The 17,615-nt window shown below is 39.5% G+C and overlaps 2 protein-coding genes across 3 annotated transcripts in view; one reads left to right on the plus strand and one right to left on the minus strand.

Annotated features, from left to right (window-relative positions):
• The window catches only part of sytl4 (synaptotagmin-like 4), a 10,739-nt gene extending 2,920 nt beyond the window's left edge, over positions 1-7,819 (plus strand). The window contains exons 3-17 of one of the 2 annotated variants that reach the window (XM_035669301.1): positions 192-407; positions 1,004-1,113; positions 1,316-1,427; positions 1,520-1,687; positions 1,891-1,999; positions 2,088-2,178; positions 2,283-2,380; positions 3,252-3,344; positions 3,825-4,003; positions 4,360-4,462; positions 4,978-5,139; positions 6,045-6,150; positions 6,243-6,351; positions 6,433-6,641; positions 7,098-7,819. In XM_035669301.1, the coding sequence (XP_035525194.1) occupies positions 192-407; positions 1,004-1,113; positions 1,316-1,427; positions 1,520-1,687; positions 1,891-1,999; positions 2,088-2,178; positions 2,283-2,380; positions 3,252-3,344; positions 3,825-4,003; positions 4,360-4,462; positions 4,978-5,139; positions 6,045-6,150; positions 6,243-6,351; positions 6,433-6,641; positions 7,098-7,246 (2,014 nt within the window). In that variant the 3' untranslated portion in view covers positions 7,247-7,819. The remainder of the gene's footprint in view (positions 1-191; positions 408-1,003; positions 1,114-1,315; positions 1,428-1,519; positions 1,688-1,890; positions 2,000-2,087; positions 2,179-2,282; positions 2,381-3,251; positions 3,345-3,824; positions 4,004-4,359; positions 4,463-4,977; positions 5,140-6,044; positions 6,151-6,242; positions 6,352-6,432; positions 6,642-7,097) is intronic. The other variant, XM_035669302.1, reaches the window with a different exon arrangement.
• Positions 7,820-8,268: 449 nt separating this feature from the next.
• Positions 8,269-15,720, minus strand: srpx2 (sushi-repeat containing protein X-linked 2). Its single transcript, XM_035669303.1, has 10 exons — positions 15,445-15,720; positions 12,620-12,697; positions 12,083-12,274; positions 11,532-11,708; positions 11,070-11,193; positions 10,859-10,980; positions 10,561-10,740; positions 10,316-10,449; positions 10,109-10,230; positions 8,269-8,615 (listed from the first exon to the last, which is right to left on the minus strand). Exons 1-10 carry the CDS (start codon positions 15,491-15,493, stop codon positions 8,435-8,437), a joined length of 1,359 nt encoding a protein of 452 aa, XP_035525196.1. The 5' UTR covers positions 15,494-15,720; the 3' UTR covers positions 8,269-8,434.
• Between the last annotated feature and the right edge of the window lie 1,895 nt (positions 15,721-17,615).

Genomic DNA, 17,615 nt, shown 5'->3' on the forward strand with positions numbered 1-17,615 from the left:
TAATAAACTTTATTTATACAGCCCTTTTTAAAACATAGTTACAAAGTGACTTACACGGCCGGAACCAAGATTATTAAAAATACTCCAGGAGGCAATAAGGCAAAATAATTATCAGAGAAATGAAATGTCACCAAAAACAACAAGTTTCTCAATAAATAACTTTTTTCTTCTTTTTTTTCCATTTCCCTCAGGAAGTTGAAGACAGAGTTGCTGGATGTGAGGAGGAAAGGGGCCAAACGTGGCAGTGGAAGATACAGTCAGCGTAGTTGTGGCAGATGTCAGGAGCCTCTGAGTCGACTGACTGTTTTCTCCAGCCAGTGTAAGATGTGCAATCACCTCGTGTGCCGCAACTGCCGAACAGTCCTCCCCAAAGGATCCTGGCTGTGCAGTGTGTGTGCCAAAGAGTCGTAAGAGACTGTTTCGTTTATACTCTCCTTGAACTGATACTTTTCTGATTGCCAACAAATCCCATGAAAAAAAGCTCATTCAAACCTAGTGATGGCACTTAGTGGCAATTTTTAAAAGGCTCAGTGACTTCTTTTCCTGTTATAGTAGTTTTAGACAACAGTTACTCAAACAGGAGTAAATGGTGCATTTGTTGGTCTATTCAAAGGTAGATTAATACACATTTGGTGCTATAATGAATGTCTTTTACGCAGATGGTGTATAAGGAAATTAGTCTAAATAAACTACAGTGTCCATGTGTTTAAATAGCTTTTTAGATAAAAAAAATATGAGACGGATGATATTTATGAGAATAAACTCAGGCTTAACAATACCTGTCAGTTGAATCCATTCATTGTTGGTTTTAATCAGTTTCTTTGACAATTTAAAAAGATATAAATATTGCTGACTCATAGATTTATCTTCTCTGGGAACAACACTGCTCATCAACCTTTTTTTACCCTTTTTCAAATCTGCTATTTCACTGATTGAGTATAAATTCTGTTTAATTTAGACCTTTTTAAAAAATAATAAATAAAATGTTTGTATTGACTTCTAGGGATCTAAAGAAAAGGACAGGTGACTGGTTCTTTGATCAAAGGGTCAACCGTTTCTCTACAATGCCTGGACACGACCTAGTGAGAGTCTCCCTGAAAAAGAGGCCTCTGCGTGAGTACAGGAAGAGGAAGTGGGTATCAACTGTTCAACCAGGAATGTAAACAGCTCTCAGCCTGGGCTGAAAGACATGCCTATAATCACAGGAATGTTCTCTCAGTTCAACAATAGAGGAGAGGAATATTAAATCCTGCAGTAACGTGGTTTTGTTTAACTGTAATGGAAATGTGATTGAACTTTTGTTGTGTGTTTATAGCCAAGAAGCGTGAGACAACAGGAGAATTGCTGTTGAGAAGTACTGAAATAAACCCAGATCCTCCCACTCCTGTTCCTCGGGCCAGGCAGAAAAATCAGACAACTGACAAAGGGTGCGGCGTCATTCTTCACATCAGTTTTTTCAGTTTTAGAAATGTTAACATGATAAGACTCTCAACCTTCTTGTCATATTTTATTTTGACAGTCAGTCAACTCAGAATTCGGGATCAATTGCTTCAAGGGAATCATTTGAATCAAGGGAGGACATTTGGTCAAAACCAATACGCAGTGACACGGAGTCTGCAGAAAACGCCAGTATAATTAGCAGCAAAACTGAGACTGAGTCTGGCCGTGTGACCCCCGAGCAACCAAGGTAAGCTCACCTGTAGTTATTCTAAAAGGTATAAACACTACCTGCTAACTTCAAAGCAACAGAAACCTGCTGAGATGTCCCAGTTGCCAGTTTCCACATGGTGTAGGCACCAGATCACACACAGTTTGAGAAAGTTGTATAAGCTGTATTTGCATGTAAACTGTTGTAGCTGTAATTTAATATTGATTTGTATCATCACACAGGAAAGAGAACCGCTCAGTTCAGTCCAGCCCAACAGGATCCAGTGTTTCCAGCGTGACCGTCCCAGTCAAAGCAGATATTGTCAACGTTGTGAGCACAAATGCAAACACTGTACGATGCTTTCAAGTGACATGTCATATTTCTGTTTCAGGCCATTTTATCTGCTTTTCCCTGACTGTCCTTGTTTCTGTCACTGTAGACCCCAGGCGTTAAAGCGAACAGTCCGAGCCCGGATTTAGATGTTGATAGGCTCTTCAAGAAGAGCATCAAGCGAGAGCCAAGATCTTCCGGTTAGTAACTTATGTTAGCATGTCAAGTGCCATTGTTTTTCATCCAGATTTAAATGAAGCACTGGGGTGTATCACAGCTTAATTTCTGGTCTGCATGTTTATAGCAGAGTATGTATCTACACTCGACCTGCGTGATGGATGTGACACATCAGAGGTCTCAATGGGCAACAGGAGCCGCTCTGTACCAGGCTTAGATATACAGGTTAGTAATTAGCTGAAAAAACTCAAACTTCTGATTCTTCTTCTTACATACTGTTTCAACAGAAGTTAAACAATGTCCTCGCTGTAGGGACGTTAAGCTGATCTTTCTATCATTTCTGTTTCTGTGATACTTTTTCAGCATTCCCAACACTAGTACTGTATAAACTTCAGAGGCTGTTATCATGTCCAAGAATGACATTAGATATACCAACCAAGCAGTACTGATAGTAAGAGCAACAGAGTAGAAAGTCTCCGGCCAAAAGCAACCAATCGGAGCCAGGAAAGATATATGATTGAGTCTCATATACCAACGTATCTGACGACCTGGAAATGAATTGGGAATGTAACTTTTTTTCACAGATTACCTGTCTCATTCACCTCCGTCAGTATATGTAGTGAAAGTTTCAGCAAATATGACAGTTATTTAAAAAAAATAAAAGTTACCTACTGCAACTTTAATTCTGGTTTAATGAGGCAGTTTTGAGGCTGTTTTAGTCTCTTCTGTGGTGGATTATTTCCTGTCTGATTAGTTGAAAGTCACTGCCAAATTAAGCTAGAAGAAGCTTTTCCTCTGGTTCTACGAGATGACACTAAAACGTGGCTTTTACGTTTGATGTTTCAGATAATGTAACATTGTTAGCCTGGCTGTAATTGTGTTAGCTAGTTATAGGTTCAGCCTTTTTAAGCCGGTTTGTGTTAAAGGGGTACATTTTTACCATCACAGAATCTGTCTATTACCAAAGAGAGACCCATCTCTGGGAAGTCATTTTCTGCTTGTACATTTTAATCCCACAATCTTCATTATGACTGAAACTGTGTAAACAGCTGTGTGTCTATTATCAGTCTTCTAAATGTTTATTTTGATGCTGCAGGAAGATGGAGAGGAGGAGGAAGATATTGACAGCCTGGTTAGCTTTCATAAAAGGACAATAGCTTCGAGCTCCTCCAGCCTGCGTAGCTCAAAGGTAAAGTATTGACATTTCTCACAGCTGGCATTAGTCCTCTAAAAGCTCTTTGTAGAGCAGCTCATTAAGTCTGAGAACGGAACTGATGTTAGATAATCTCAATGAGCATCTATAACCTCAGGATATCCTCCAGCAAGTTAGGAAGTGTAAAATTGATGTGTAAAGTCTAACTAAATGTTTCTATAGTTACCAAAGCCTCAGGGGAAAGATACTAAAGCTGAAGCCAACATTTCTTTCATGCTGTCATTCTGGATTTAGATCGACAGAAACATCCTGATCTCTAATTTGTTTGTGTCTGTTAACCCTCAGAATTTATTTGTTATGTTTGATGTCTTTGTTTCCATGTTATTTCTCTCTTTTTAAACTGTGATCTCTAGCATTAAGCCTTTAGAGCACGTCTGTCTAAATATGATCTAAATGTCAATATTGGATATTAATAAAACAATGAATGAACATGAATAATTATTTATGTTCCTCCAGAGTACACTGGGCAGCCTGATGAGCATTTACAGCGAAGGAGGAGACTTTGACAGCGTGGAGGTGAGCGGAGACGTTGTCTTCTCTATGAGCTACGACGAACACACCCAGAGCCTCCAGGTCTTCATCAAGGAGTGCCACGAGCTGGCCTGCGGCGATTCCTCACGGCAGCTTTCCAACCCGTAATTATTAAAAAGTAGCATATTAATAATGTGAAGCACCACAAGGCTAAAAAACACCATTTGAAGCACAGTTTGCTCAAACCTTTAGTGCAGATTGTGGCCTTGAAACAGACATTTTTGTACTGCACACACACCCCTCAGTGATGTTAACACAGCTTTGATCAGTGTAGATAAGAGGTTACTGTGTTTACAAAGTCTTGATAATCACATCCCAGAGGTGATTACTTGAGCTTCACAGGAAATTGAAAGTCAACACACATTTTTTCATAGCATTTAGTCAGCAAATAAAGCAAATGAACAGTAGCAATGTCCAGGAGAAACACTGTTTGACATTTATTTCTGTGTTTGTGTTTCAGTTATGTCAAATGTTACCTACTTCCTGACAAATCTCGCCAGAGCAAAAGGAAGACCAGCATTAAGAGAAACACAGTCAACCCTGTCTACCAAGAAACACTGAAGGTAATGGTTTGTAACTGGCACCTGTCTAACTATACTGCTACTGCCGACCTGAATCTGTTGACTTAAAAACACTCCCTGATTAGTGACCTTGTGCCATGCCTGCTGCAAATAACGACCACACCTATAGAGACCTTAAAATTGATATTGACATTGCAGATTAGAATAGCTGCTGTCAAATATTGATTTTGGTCCCGTGTAGAGTCAGCTTAAATACTGTGACAAACATAACCACTGCGAAGGAAATTAGCTGGGTGAATCAATTTTGCAATGAATGATTGCTCTGTAATTTTGGATTTGCTCCTTAAAGGTTAGGAAGAAGGTAATCATTTTAGAAGGTTTCAGATACTTCCAATCAAATCTGAATCCATCTTCTGTTTAAATGTGTGTTCATGATTTATTTAAACCTCCCTCAGCTCCAGAGCATTAAAATTAAAATATAAGACTTCTCCACCACTGTACCAGGATTGAGACAGGCCTTTGATCCATCCCATCTTCTCTTCCTCGTCTGTATTCAGTATTCTATCAGCCGCTCTCAGCTGTCAACCCGGTCCATGTTGATATCAGTCTGGCATCATGGTCGCCTGAGCCGCAACGCCTTCCTGGGAGAGGTGGAGATCCCTCTGGACTGCCGAGACCTTGACTCCACAGACATGGACCGCGTGGCTCTCATGGCGAAGGTAGATCAGAGAATCTGTATAGTTTGTCTGAACTCCGTGTTAAAGGTTCACTGTTGAGTTTTCTTGTAAACGAACAAAATTGACTTTTACATTCGGCGATACTCCCCAAAATGTATTTTGTTTATCTTTGAGGTCTAACAGGAGGAATTAATTCCTCATAAAACAAACAAAGCTGCTTTTGAGAAGTGTGAAACTTCTTTGTTCTTTCTTGTGGAGAAAAACCGCTTCATAGCGTTACTACAGGTCCAAAACTCCACAGGCTACCTTTTTTATGGTCTGTGTTCACCAAAGTGTTTTTTCCCAACTGAAAACACCAGGAGCTTTTCTGAAAATGCCCAGCTGGGAGCACTTGAGACTGTTTTTCCAGCTGAGACACTTTTGGTTGATGCAGAATAACCGTGGAAGTGGCTGGCTGACTGTAACTGTCAAAGTTTAGTTAAAAAAATATTGTTCCATAGCGGTCCTATAGGTCAAAAACTGCACAAGGTACTTTTTAAACTTTTAAGCAGCTCAGAATTATAAATACTTTACTACAAACATGTTTAATATTATTTGGAATATTGTTTGTCAGAGAAAACAAAAGTCTGGCTATCAACACTTTTAAAATGAAAAAGGCTCATCCATGTAGAGATGTGAGTAGCTAATCTGGAAATATCCAGTCACTGCAAACTTCTGTAACTCCAGTGACCTAATTCAAAGGAACCCTTGATGTATACAGTTAAGGGTTTATTAGTCTGTATGTTTGGGATTTATTTTCACACTCAGATATTGACATCTGTATCAGCCTCAGCCGCACAGTATCAGTCTGGCTTTAGTGTCTGCATGTTAGTAAGGGTAACACATTTGCTAAATTGTTGTTTGGGTTTCTTTTTGTTTCTTTAAAATTAAACACTTTTCTTAACCAGGCAGCCTCTGCTATGCCGGCTTCAGCTTTTGCTCAGTACAAAGGAGAGTTGGTGATCTCCTTGAAGTATGTCACACCTAAAAAGCCAACAACTGAGAAAATCAAAGGTAAGGCTATGATAGGAAGACTGCAGCTCAGGCTATGTACACTTTGATACACTTTGCTTTCATTTTCTAAGTGTGTGTCTTCTTCTCCTCAGGCAAAAAGGCAGTGACTGGGGAAGGGGGAGAACTGCACGTTCTAATTAAAGAGGCAAAGAATTTGATAGCAGTGAAGCCAGGAGGAACGTCAGATAGCTTTGTAAAAGGGTTAGTGATAATCTGTTGACTCGCTGTTTTCATACAAGCATTTCTCTTCTCAAGATTAACTGTGTGTTTGTGGTTCTGCAGGTACTTGTTCCCAGCTAAGGCAAAGAACACCAAGAAGAAGACTCCAGTTGTGAAGAAGAATCTGGACCCTCACTATGACCACACATTTGTGTACAAGGACCTGGCTCTGGAGCAGCTGAAGGGGATGTGTCTGGAGCTGACAGTGTGGGACAGAGAGGCCCTGCTGAGCAATGAATTCCTGGGAGGAGTCCGTCTCAGCTCTGTAACAGGTAAAAGATCTTAGATCTTAAATCCTAATATTCTTTTGTGTGTTACTTAGACTAGAATTGCTATTCTGTGAGATCTTGTTAGGCCTATTTCCCTAGTTGGTAAACTATAGGTATCATATTGTACCTAGAATAATCCACCTTTTATAAATGGCACTAAAGCTATATGTGAACTGCTCCCAGGGTTTAATGAATGTCTGTGTTTGTTTCACCTAGGTTAGTTCAGATAGATTATTGTGTGTGTTGTTTTTGCCTTGGCTCACCCTGAATTACACTGTTTCAGTTTTTTGTCACAATTGCTCTTTTGGTAGTAGTAATTCTTTGACTTTAATTGCAGTTCAGTGAATCTTGGTTTGGGCACCAGGGAGACCTTTTACCTTTTTTATGTGGGCATAACATTGGAGGGAGGGTGAATTTAGTAACACAAACAGACTCCCTATGTAATCTTAACCCCTGCAGAAACTGTAAAAATAGGAAAAGAGGAAGTGCAGATTGACTCGGTTGGAGAGGAGACCAGTCTGTGGGAGAAGATGATGCAGTACCCTGACTCGTGGGCAGAGGGCACTCTTCCACTGCGTTCTACTATGGCGAAGGCTAAGGTTAAATAAGGACAGCACAGGCCTGGATCTTCAAAAAAAAATCCAGACTGAAATGGGGAGAAGCTTTGGGGTTCTGAGACAAATATAAGATGCAAGAATATCGGACCAGAAGCTTGTCTACTGCAGTGAACCAACACACTGCTGATTGGCTGTAAGCAGACACACAGTTCATTGGCCTCTTGAACCCTAAACATCCACTCACACCTGCTTCCCTGTAAGGGGTTCATCGGCAGCACCCCCCCCCTCTCTCTGACTGAAGACTGTAACTGTTGAAAATGTGTCAAAGCACCAAAACACTAACCTCTGGATTTATTTTTAAGAGAAATTGACATTCAATTTATGTTTTTTAATTTCCGGCTTTATATATTATTGCAATTCAAAATCATGCATGTCATAATATGTCATTCTTTTCCTTATAATTGTGTACAGAATTACACTGATTTTATTTTAACATTATATAACATTTCTGGTGTTGTTGCCAACGAATTGTCCTTGGTTTTATCTATATCATTGTATTTTACATTAATACTGTAAGAAATTATATTTATATACCTTTCTTAAAAAAAGCCTGAATTGAAATTATTAAATTTGTCTACTTGAAGATATAAATGTAGATTTTTAACTTTTAACTCATCATCGGAGTGTGATAAGAGTCATGTTCACATCAAGGAATTTACCCAATAAAATTGGACAAAACCCAAGACATGCTTCATTGTCTCAACTCTGTTTCACTCAAATACCAGCTGGATAAAAAATATCTGTCCACTGGAGGGTTCCTCAGTAGTGTTTTGATGAAGTGGTTGTTTGGTTTTGGTTTTCAGTTAATATCAGATTTACTAACGGGCTCCTTGACAAAAATCCAAATCTACATGCATCCAACCTAATTTTATGCATCTATTGTTCAAAACGTACATAGGTCTTTGTTTACTAATGTGTTTTACTCAAGCTTGTCTGCTCTATATTCTGTAGCTGTGGCGTCCATTTTCTGGCCTCTGCCTTTCAGCTGATTTGATATAAAGTTAAAACAGTGCAGCACTTCAGTGTTGTGTAGTGATTACATTTGATTAGAACTACCTTCTTGTCCTCTTTCCCTCCTAATGTCCCTCTTGACCTGGTTTCTGGTTGTTTGTCCTTCTTCATCGTGTGTTAGTAATACTGATGAGTTTATCACTGTGGCAACCAGAGAGGTTTATTAAATTAGTCACAGAAGTCCCTGTGGAGCTCTAGCCTCTCTCGTTCCTCTTCGTCCAGCAGGAAGCTATCGATGTAGGAGAACAGCTCATCCGACGCCATCGGGGTAATGAAGCGTTCTCGGTCCAGTCCCAGCTTGTCCAGCAGCACCATGCTGAAGTAGGATCTGGAGATTCTGAATGCTTGTCTACAGAGACACACAAATCAGCAATTAGATTGTTAAAGGAACACTTCACCATCTCATACTTAAGCTTTAAAGCAGCTGTAATGAAGATTTTATAATAACAGTGGATTACATGACAGATGAATGTAATGTGAAAGGGCTTGTTTAGTGACAAATTTGATTATCATCCAACTCTGCAGTTATTCTGAGCTCTATGGAGCTTTATAGTCTTTTAGCTGATTGTTTTGGTTTGGTATCTTTACTATCATGGTTCACTCTGTGCTCTCATAGTATAGTTTTCACACCACCAAACACCCAGATAAACCTACAGTATATTTACCTGTCCAGTATCAAACAACGGAGGGACAAAGTTAGCAACTAGCTGGTGAACATTGGTGAACATGTAGCAGCTAAAGAGCCAGATACTTCTCTCAGGAGATAAAAGATAATAATTAATATTTGACTATATTTATGGTGGTATCTTTTTAACAATAAGCCCTGAAGAACCTCTTTGGTCAATCCAGTTTCTGCCCCAGTTTGGTGTCATATGCTGTCAAATTTAACACATTAATTTAAATCAATCTCAACAAAAACGTTTTATGATCTCTTCAGGCCTTCTGACTAAGTGATTGGTGCAATGAAAAAAAGACATTTGGTAAAGTGTCTCATCATTTGGAAATAAAATAATTTATTGATTTCTAATGCCACCTTAAGATATGTCTAATACTAACGTGACACAATGTTTTTGAGTTTAAATATCCATTTGTGGCTCTTCCAAGCAAATATTGATACATGTGATTGTTTGCAATTAAATAACATATATTTTAGGCACCCCTTAAAGTCTCCATGTCATCCTCTTCCCACCATATGACTATTTCTCTATATCCGCCCTGCTCTGTTCAGATGTATACACTTCCCTCAGATACTGCTACTTTGTCTGATTGCCTACATTGAGTGCTTTGTACTACACTCAAAGAATGTGCCTCAATAAACTGCCCTCACTCAGCTGTGGGAGTGTGTCAGTGGAGAAACTGAAGGTTAGAAAGATTTTCCAGTCTGGAAAAAGTGAGCAGTGCCCCTTACTCAAATTGCACATTGGGTGGAAAAATCTATATCTTAGACACAATATTGTAGAAGAGGCAATGTGTGATACAGAGGTGGATTTTAGAAGAATCTCTTACTGGTTTTGGGAACCAAAGGCAGAAGTTTACTATTGATGTTTTTCTGTCAGTCCGGTCGAACCCCATTACTGCTAGTCTGGATTTATTATGTAGCTATTTTTAACAGTGTTAATCTTTCTAGTGGACTTTTTTCCTTTTAACGTCAAACTAGTCAGAGGCCCATTTTTATTAGGAGACTCTTGACATTTAGAAAGAGCGAAGAGAAACAACTGCTTACTGTTACTGAGAAAGGGAGTTATAAAGCCATTTCAGGATGGAATTTTTCAACTAAATGAACTAATTTCCCCCCAGAATGAAACTGCTGAATAACAAAGTGATGAAGTATTTCACTATTACCTCAAACCCTCGATGACTTCAGAGCTGAGCAGATTTTCTTTAATGCGACCTGTCTCACGAGGCGGGGAGCCCAGGAGCTCGATCACAGTTACATGTCGCAGGTCTAATCCACAGTCTGATTTCTGGTTGAAACAAAGAAGACAGATTGTGAGGTTCTTGTTGCTGTTAGTAAACTTCCTAAGAAACTGCCATGTGAAGTCTCCTCACTTGTATCATGATGTTCTGCAGTTGGTAGTCTGGGTCAGATATGTTGGGCGCAGACATGATCAGCAACCTCCTCTTCTCATAAAACTGATCCAGGAGAGCGGAAGCTGTCTTTACATCTGGTTTAATCTCCATTGCTACAAACACACAAGGTAACAATGGCATCCTGCATTCACACCCCTTTAGAGGATACACATGTACAATTTGATTTATGCATGTACAAAATCCTGATTTTCATGCAGACTCACGAACACACTCAGCAGGGTTTCCGCCCCAGTTGCGGTTGAACTGGCAGACACGACTCGCTACGCCCCTCAGTTCATACCCTCCGTCACAGTGGTATTCACATGTTGCGCCGTAGTTATTCCCGTCAGAGGAGCAGGTGAGGGAACCGTGCAGAGGTGGAGGTAGAGTTGAACATCTTCTCACTAGAGGAAGAACACAGTGGAAGTAAGGAATCCAGCTCTGTCATTTATAATGTCGTCTTCAAGTTAATGCGAAGCATTTAAATTCAATCCATAAGTTAAAAAAAATGAAACAACTTACCCTCAACACGTACAATAAACTTGCAGGCAGCTCTGTTCCTGGCCTGATCGTACACTTTGTAACGGATGATGTTTACTCCCTCTTTAAAGTCGGTGCCTGACTCCTGGCCTATTAATATGACTCTGCAGAGAGACAGGTACAGGAAAGGCCGAGTGTTTAATTCTAACTCTAAGTGAACGGGAAAGGGAAGCAGAGGAAAGGAGTGACATACTCAAGGGATTTATCAGCAGTATCTGTGGCAGCAGGGGGGTCCCAGGTCACTGTAGCAGTGAGTTTTCCGGGCTCGGCGACCTTGAGTCTGGATGGAGGACACTTGATCTTTGGAGGATCAGTATCTGAAATAAACAGTTGGAAAATGACAATATTGGACAATATTAGAGATTTTGCAAGAAGTAAATTCATTTAAAATGACAACATTGTTTTTGGATAGTCTAACAGTTGGAGAATATGAAGACTGAAAGACAGCAGTTCTGGACTCAGTCCAAAGACCAGAGGAGCAGGAAATAAGCTTGTTTTTGTGTGAGTGTGAGACGAGACACATAGGGATGTGGGCTGCAACACAGATGGCCTGAATTTAGGTCCACGTTCAGTAAAGTTTAACCTCTAGTTGACTGTTTGCACAACAGAGTTTAAACCTCTGGTGGATCTAGCAAAATAAGACTTTTATGTGTACCTGCGCAGAGTGGCTGTGCTCCGCTCCACGACCCCCCATGCAGACAGGTACGAGAGTGTTCCCCCTCAATGCGATAGCCGGGGTTGCAGGTGAAGCCGCACCTGGAGTCCACCACAAAGCCGTGAGTGCAGGTGTATCTGCCGTGTGGAATGAGGTGCAGCACATGGCAACGCATCCCTGAAGGAACATCACCCCGCAGACATACACTTTGTTCATGGTCGAAACAATCACAAAATAAATATATATCTCAAAGAATAGAATCATTTTCTAAAACAGCTGGGCACTGTAGGTTGTAGCAAATGTTACTCAAACCCCAGCAAACAGTGCATTTGTTAGGAACTACTTTCAGAAGTGGATTAATACACATTTTGTGCCCTATTGCAACAGTGTGGCTCATTTGATGTGCTTTTAATAGATTTCAAACAGACATGGAGATCTGCTGTATGGTACAGAGCAATAAATGTATCAGGTTGCCCAGAACTGTTAGTAGGATCAATTAAATGTTGGTTTTCTGTTTTTTATGGGAATTTAAAACCTTAACTCGCACATACTGCGGCAGTAAGCAGTCCCAGACCAGCGTCGGCTGGCGAGGCATTGGATTGAGCTCTTCCCCAGCAGTCGGTAACCTCGATCGCAGCTCATCTCACAGCGGGTGCCCAACGTGCTCCGGTAGGCGCCACCGCGAGGGGAGTGGCAGGTCACCTCCCCATTGGTCAGACTTGGGGAATGACACCAGTGTGGGTCTGCATTTAAAGAGTGAACAAACCCAAAACCTGTGTAAAGCACTAATGGTGGATAGCAGGATACAGAAGGGCAATGTGCCATCAGCTGGTATTTGGTCCTTATCTGAATCAAGGGTCTAAGGATAGAGGGTTTGTGTGCTGTACAGATTGTAAAGCCCTAACTGGGCTGTATAAAGAAAACTGACTACATAGATCTCTTATCTATCTTCTTCACATCTTATTCTTCAATGCCAGAAATACCACAGTATAAATGGAAATGGAAAAATGTCTGATAGTAGACAGGTATTATTGTACACTGTCTGATATTGTCAGCTCTAGTGTGTGTGAGTGTTTTTCCAGACGCACCTTTGTAGTCCAGTTGAGGAGTGTAGTCCTGTTCTACAAAGTCATTGTAGGTGTCATATACTATGGTCCCAGAGCCCGCTAAATAAAACAAAACAGCAGTCAAACATATGGAAACAGCAAGATGTCAGATGCCAAACATGGTTCTCAAACCCTATGATTCACTGAGCTTCTGTATCAGGATTGTTATATATAGGTCACACACAGGCAGTCTGGCATGCAAATGACTCTTCCTAAACACAATCTCTTTTCCATAACTTCCTGTCAGGTTTCCTTTAACATTCCAGTCCACAGACACCTGGATTAGTACTCAGTGATGCTGATGGGAAAAACATAGTAATCTTATCAATGGCATAAAGATTGTGTTGCTTTCTTGTTGGGGTAGAGAGGAGTGTAGATATGAGTACAGAGGAAGCATGTTAGACTGTTTTCTGGCCTTTAAATCGACAATAGCTTCACTGCAAATTAAGGCCAACAGCATGTTTTCATTACTCACTTGAAGATTGTCCCTCTTACTCATCTCTTCTTTTATGTAATAGGCAGAAGGGCTTGCATACTGTATGGCCTTCATCCTGACTTTCTGTTTCTGAATCAGTCTTCCTGCACAATAAATCCTCTTCACTGTTATCCTCCTTTCTCAGCAGTTGTGGTTCAGGCACATTAGCCCTTTTTTTTGAAATCCCAGAAAATGACTCCATGTTTATAACTGAGTGCCAAACTTTCCAGTGTGTCAACCTCCACCCCCAGCTCAAGTCAATTCCTGTGCTGCTTCCTCTCTAGCACAGTTTCCTTCAACCACATTAAGTTCACTTTAACACAGTTTCTAATAATAATGATGCACCGCACTCTTCTGGAAGCTGCTTCAGATTGTCCCAGCGATGTGTGGATTAAACCTATCGTCAGCGTTTTTCTCCTAATGAGCCAGATGTTCCACTCAGTAACATTTCTCCAGACTAATATTTCCCAAGTCCCCCTAACAGAGAATTAGTCACAGAGGAAATAAACAAGCCAAGATCATCAGTATGATGCTCTGCACTGCAGGGATCAAGTAGAGACAGACTTCTGGTGACATGCACCATCATGCATATGGCAATTAAAAATCTTTAATTTGAGCAGCTGAAACTACTGCAGTGCTGAAAAGAATCACATTTACTCAAGTGCTCTACTTGAGTAAACGTTTTAAGGGACTTTAATTGACCATTTTATGCTACTTTATACTATACTATATACAGGATGATAATAAATATTAAATCAGTGGTTCCCTGCAGTTAGTTTGTGAACCCTATCAAAAAAGCACAGTTTCAACTAATTATTAGTCATTTTCTAGATCATTAATTTTGTCTATAAAGTCTCTGAAACTAGTCCTTTTATAATTTCCCACATCTTCATTGTTTTGTCTGACAGTCAAAGATATTGATATCCTGAATGACAAAGAAGAGCATCAAATACATGGAACCAGGAAATGTTTTTTGCTTTAGAAAGTTACTAAAATCATTATTTGATTTTTAAAATACTTGCAGATTTATTCATTTAATCAACTAATTGCTGTCTCTGCCCCTGGTCATGATTCAGATGTTTATCGAGTTGTTAGAGAGATTTCCTCTCCGATGGTTTCATTTGAATAACAATTTGAGGCCCATTTAAATTCATTTAGATTTGTGTGGCAGAACTGAGTTTTTCTTTATTTCTACTCCATCCATTCCGTCTTTTTATGGATTCTATTCTGCTCTTATAAAATATATTTTGGTCTTCTTTATTTTTATATTTAATAACATTTTGTGTATCACAACAATCATTTTGGTAAGTCTGTCAAAGCACTTTGTAAACTCTGTTTTTAAAAGGTAGTATCATTTGTATTAATCTTGTGAACCTTTGGAGGGGCCCGACCCCTAGTTTGGGAACCACAGGAATAAACTACTAAACACTATATAAAGTAGTTGTATAATAATACTTTTACCAAAGCAGGATTTTGATACAGAACTTTTACTTGTGATGTTTTTAGATTGTTGCACTGAAGTTAAGTATCAGACGACTACTACTAGGGCTGTAGAATACCAAGACACTGACACACACTGTGTATCAGGCACCACTCACAGTACAGACTTTACCACAGAGACACTGTTCGCTGTAGCAGGGTGAGTCACACCAGAGGAAGGTGTATCTGTTTGAGTTACCATGTTAAAGGCTTTTTCTGTCTCTAATGACAAAGGTGAGATAATGACCAGCATCCTTACACTCCACATTATCATCTGAGCTTCTTCAGGGTGAATCTCGGGTCACGTGATTATCTTGCAGGATTAAATGAAGGCTTTAGCACACTTGGTCCCAGAGGGGGTCTCCTCGGTAATGAACAGGCAGTGATTGGAGCTGAGCTGTAATTAAACTGGTCAGCAAGCAGGGGAGCACCTGAGGAGGAAGGCAGCTCGACTGCAGCTTGTTTTAAATTCATTCTGACTGGATTCTGTCCAGTTGCATGTTGGGAGATGTTGTAAGAAGGAGCCTCATCCCCAGCTCTTCATTCCTGCAGGGAATAGTGGGCTCCATTTGCATTTATACAATCGCCTCAAACATTCAGCACATCTGCATCTAATACAGTTGTTATTACTGCTGAGATGAAGGTATTTCCCAACCGCAGGGAAGGGATGTGTATGTTTCACTGACTTCTCTCTAACAGTCATATTAGATATATATTTTTCACACCATTGTAGTGAAGACTTACAAAGAATTAATGCCTGACTGAACTTAAATAATATCCACAAACAAGCACACACAACTAAAGAAATGCTTTGATGGGGTTTTCCTATAGTTTAAATAACGCATAGACTCACCTGTGAAGTATAAAATGAACACAAACGCAACAAAGGGGCTGAGAGGCATGTCAGAAACGCACAGAGGACCCTCCTGGATAGAAAAAAGTTTTCTTTTGAGCAGGTTGGTTCAGATCCCAGAGTCCAACAAAAAAAGTTATACTCCGGAGAAAGTCCACAGCTGGTTGGACTGACGGCTGAAAACACTTAAATGTCCCCACTGAGGACAAGAAGCGCTCCCGTCATGCAGACACTCCGCACTTTCTGTAAAACAAAGATTCTTTTTAGTTCATCATCAAAGTCAAAAACCACTTGGTGGCGCAGTCGGACTCCTCATGTTTGTGTGTTCCCTCCCACCGCTGCATTAAACATGATGACTGAGCCATTATATAAAACCCCACCCCTCCCACAGCTCATAAGCCTTGAGAGTGAAGGTTATTGTAGGCTGCAAATGAAAACATATAAACCCATTCAGAAGAATCATTCTCTCTAATATGATACTAATGAGATCAGTGGTGGCTTTAATGACTAATTATACATTTTTAATTCCCCCTGATTATGATACTCATATAATACTATAGTAAATTATATTGTCCTGATGATATTGTTATGACCAAGTTCTTATAACAACAATAATAATAATTTATAATATCCTTTATTTAGCACATGTTCACAAAAGTGCTTCACAGACAGAAAATAGACCTCACAGGTCGGTTGTTATATCCGTAGTGTCCACTCATATGATTCTAATATAATAATGTATAAAGTGTCATTACATGTGATTTAGAGAGAATATGTCCCACAGGAGGTCTAAATTATGTTTAATACTGTGATAAACTGCCAGAGGAGAACATCGTTTATGTAGAAATTAGATTAGAAAAAAAAGAAATCTTCATGTTTATCTTATGAGTGTTGTGATAATTGTATTTACTCAGCTGATGTAATTTAGCCCATACCAAGTGTCACATCATCAAATGAATAATAATTAAAGTCAGACAGCATGGGGCAGGAAATAGAGCTACTGCCCAAAAAATAAAAGCATACATTTACATACTAAGTTAAAAAGTCAAACTTGCTGGTAAAACGTAAAGATATTAAGGGATGTATTTGGATTAGTTGTTGAAAGGGGAAAAACAATCTAGTATAAGCCCACTTTAACCAAGAAAAGAAACCAATATAGGCTATGGTAGGAATTTAAACTTATGACAAAATTATGAGATACAGATAAAAGCTTCATATCTCATCATTCTTAGCAGTATGCTCAGACTACTGAATTTATGTCAAAAATTGCAAGAGGAAACGTAAACATTTAGATCTTTTCATTCATAAATAAGTCCCACCTTTACCAGCTTTGACATTAAAGTATTTTACACATTAGTGCATCAATAATTATAATTCAATAATACAATATAAATTATTTATTTTTACTTAAAGACATGTAACACATAAACTGCTTGGAATAATAATGTGTGTCTGATATCTTTTTTAATTTCCACATTAACATTAAAATCCTCTTCTATCTCATTAAACATCCCAGAATCTATGAATATGGATCTTGTTCATTTCTAAAGTTTTCACTCCTGTATAAGCTGCATACTGGACCAAACTATTTGTGATGTCACAAATCATGCTTGTAGCCCCCCCCTTAAAATCTGATTTTCAATGAGCACAGGATGCACATAGGATGGCAACAGCATTACATAGTTGTCCAATATCACCTGCAAAATGCAAAATTACTGTATGTAGTTGTCTCAGCCTTTAGTCTGTGGGCCACTACTGATTGATATTATGTTTGTTGTTGTTGTTGTTTCTACAATTTCTTAATGCTTTGGCAATATTGTCTTGAAGTGAATTGATTGTTCTGTGGCTAATGTTAATTTCATAATGATCCTTTATTGTCAGTTTATTGTCAAATATACAAGAGTAGTCACTGTTCATACAACAGGACATTGATTCTGAACTCCGCCGCTTTAAAAACTAAATATGAGGCATACATTGAGTGTATATTACCCAGTTCCTCTAGGTACCACTACACCACCACTGCTGACACAAACACCCCCCTTCACATGAGCCACGTTGGTTTAAAGCGTTGCAGGAAGTGTTTTATTTTGAAGGCTGTGTGTGTGCGGTACTGCAGCAGTGACGTTGTGTGGAAGCTCGGTGTTCCTTCAGGAAAGTCAGTCTGGGTTAGT

This window comes from Morone saxatilis, unplaced genomic scaffold (genome assembly GCF_004916995.1).
Source record: "Morone saxatilis isolate NCDOM2014 unplaced genomic scaffold, NCSU_SB_2.0 Contig22, whole genome shotgun sequence".
Classification (NCBI taxonomy): domain Eukaryota; kingdom Metazoa; phylum Chordata; class Actinopteri; family Moronidae; genus Morone; species Morone saxatilis.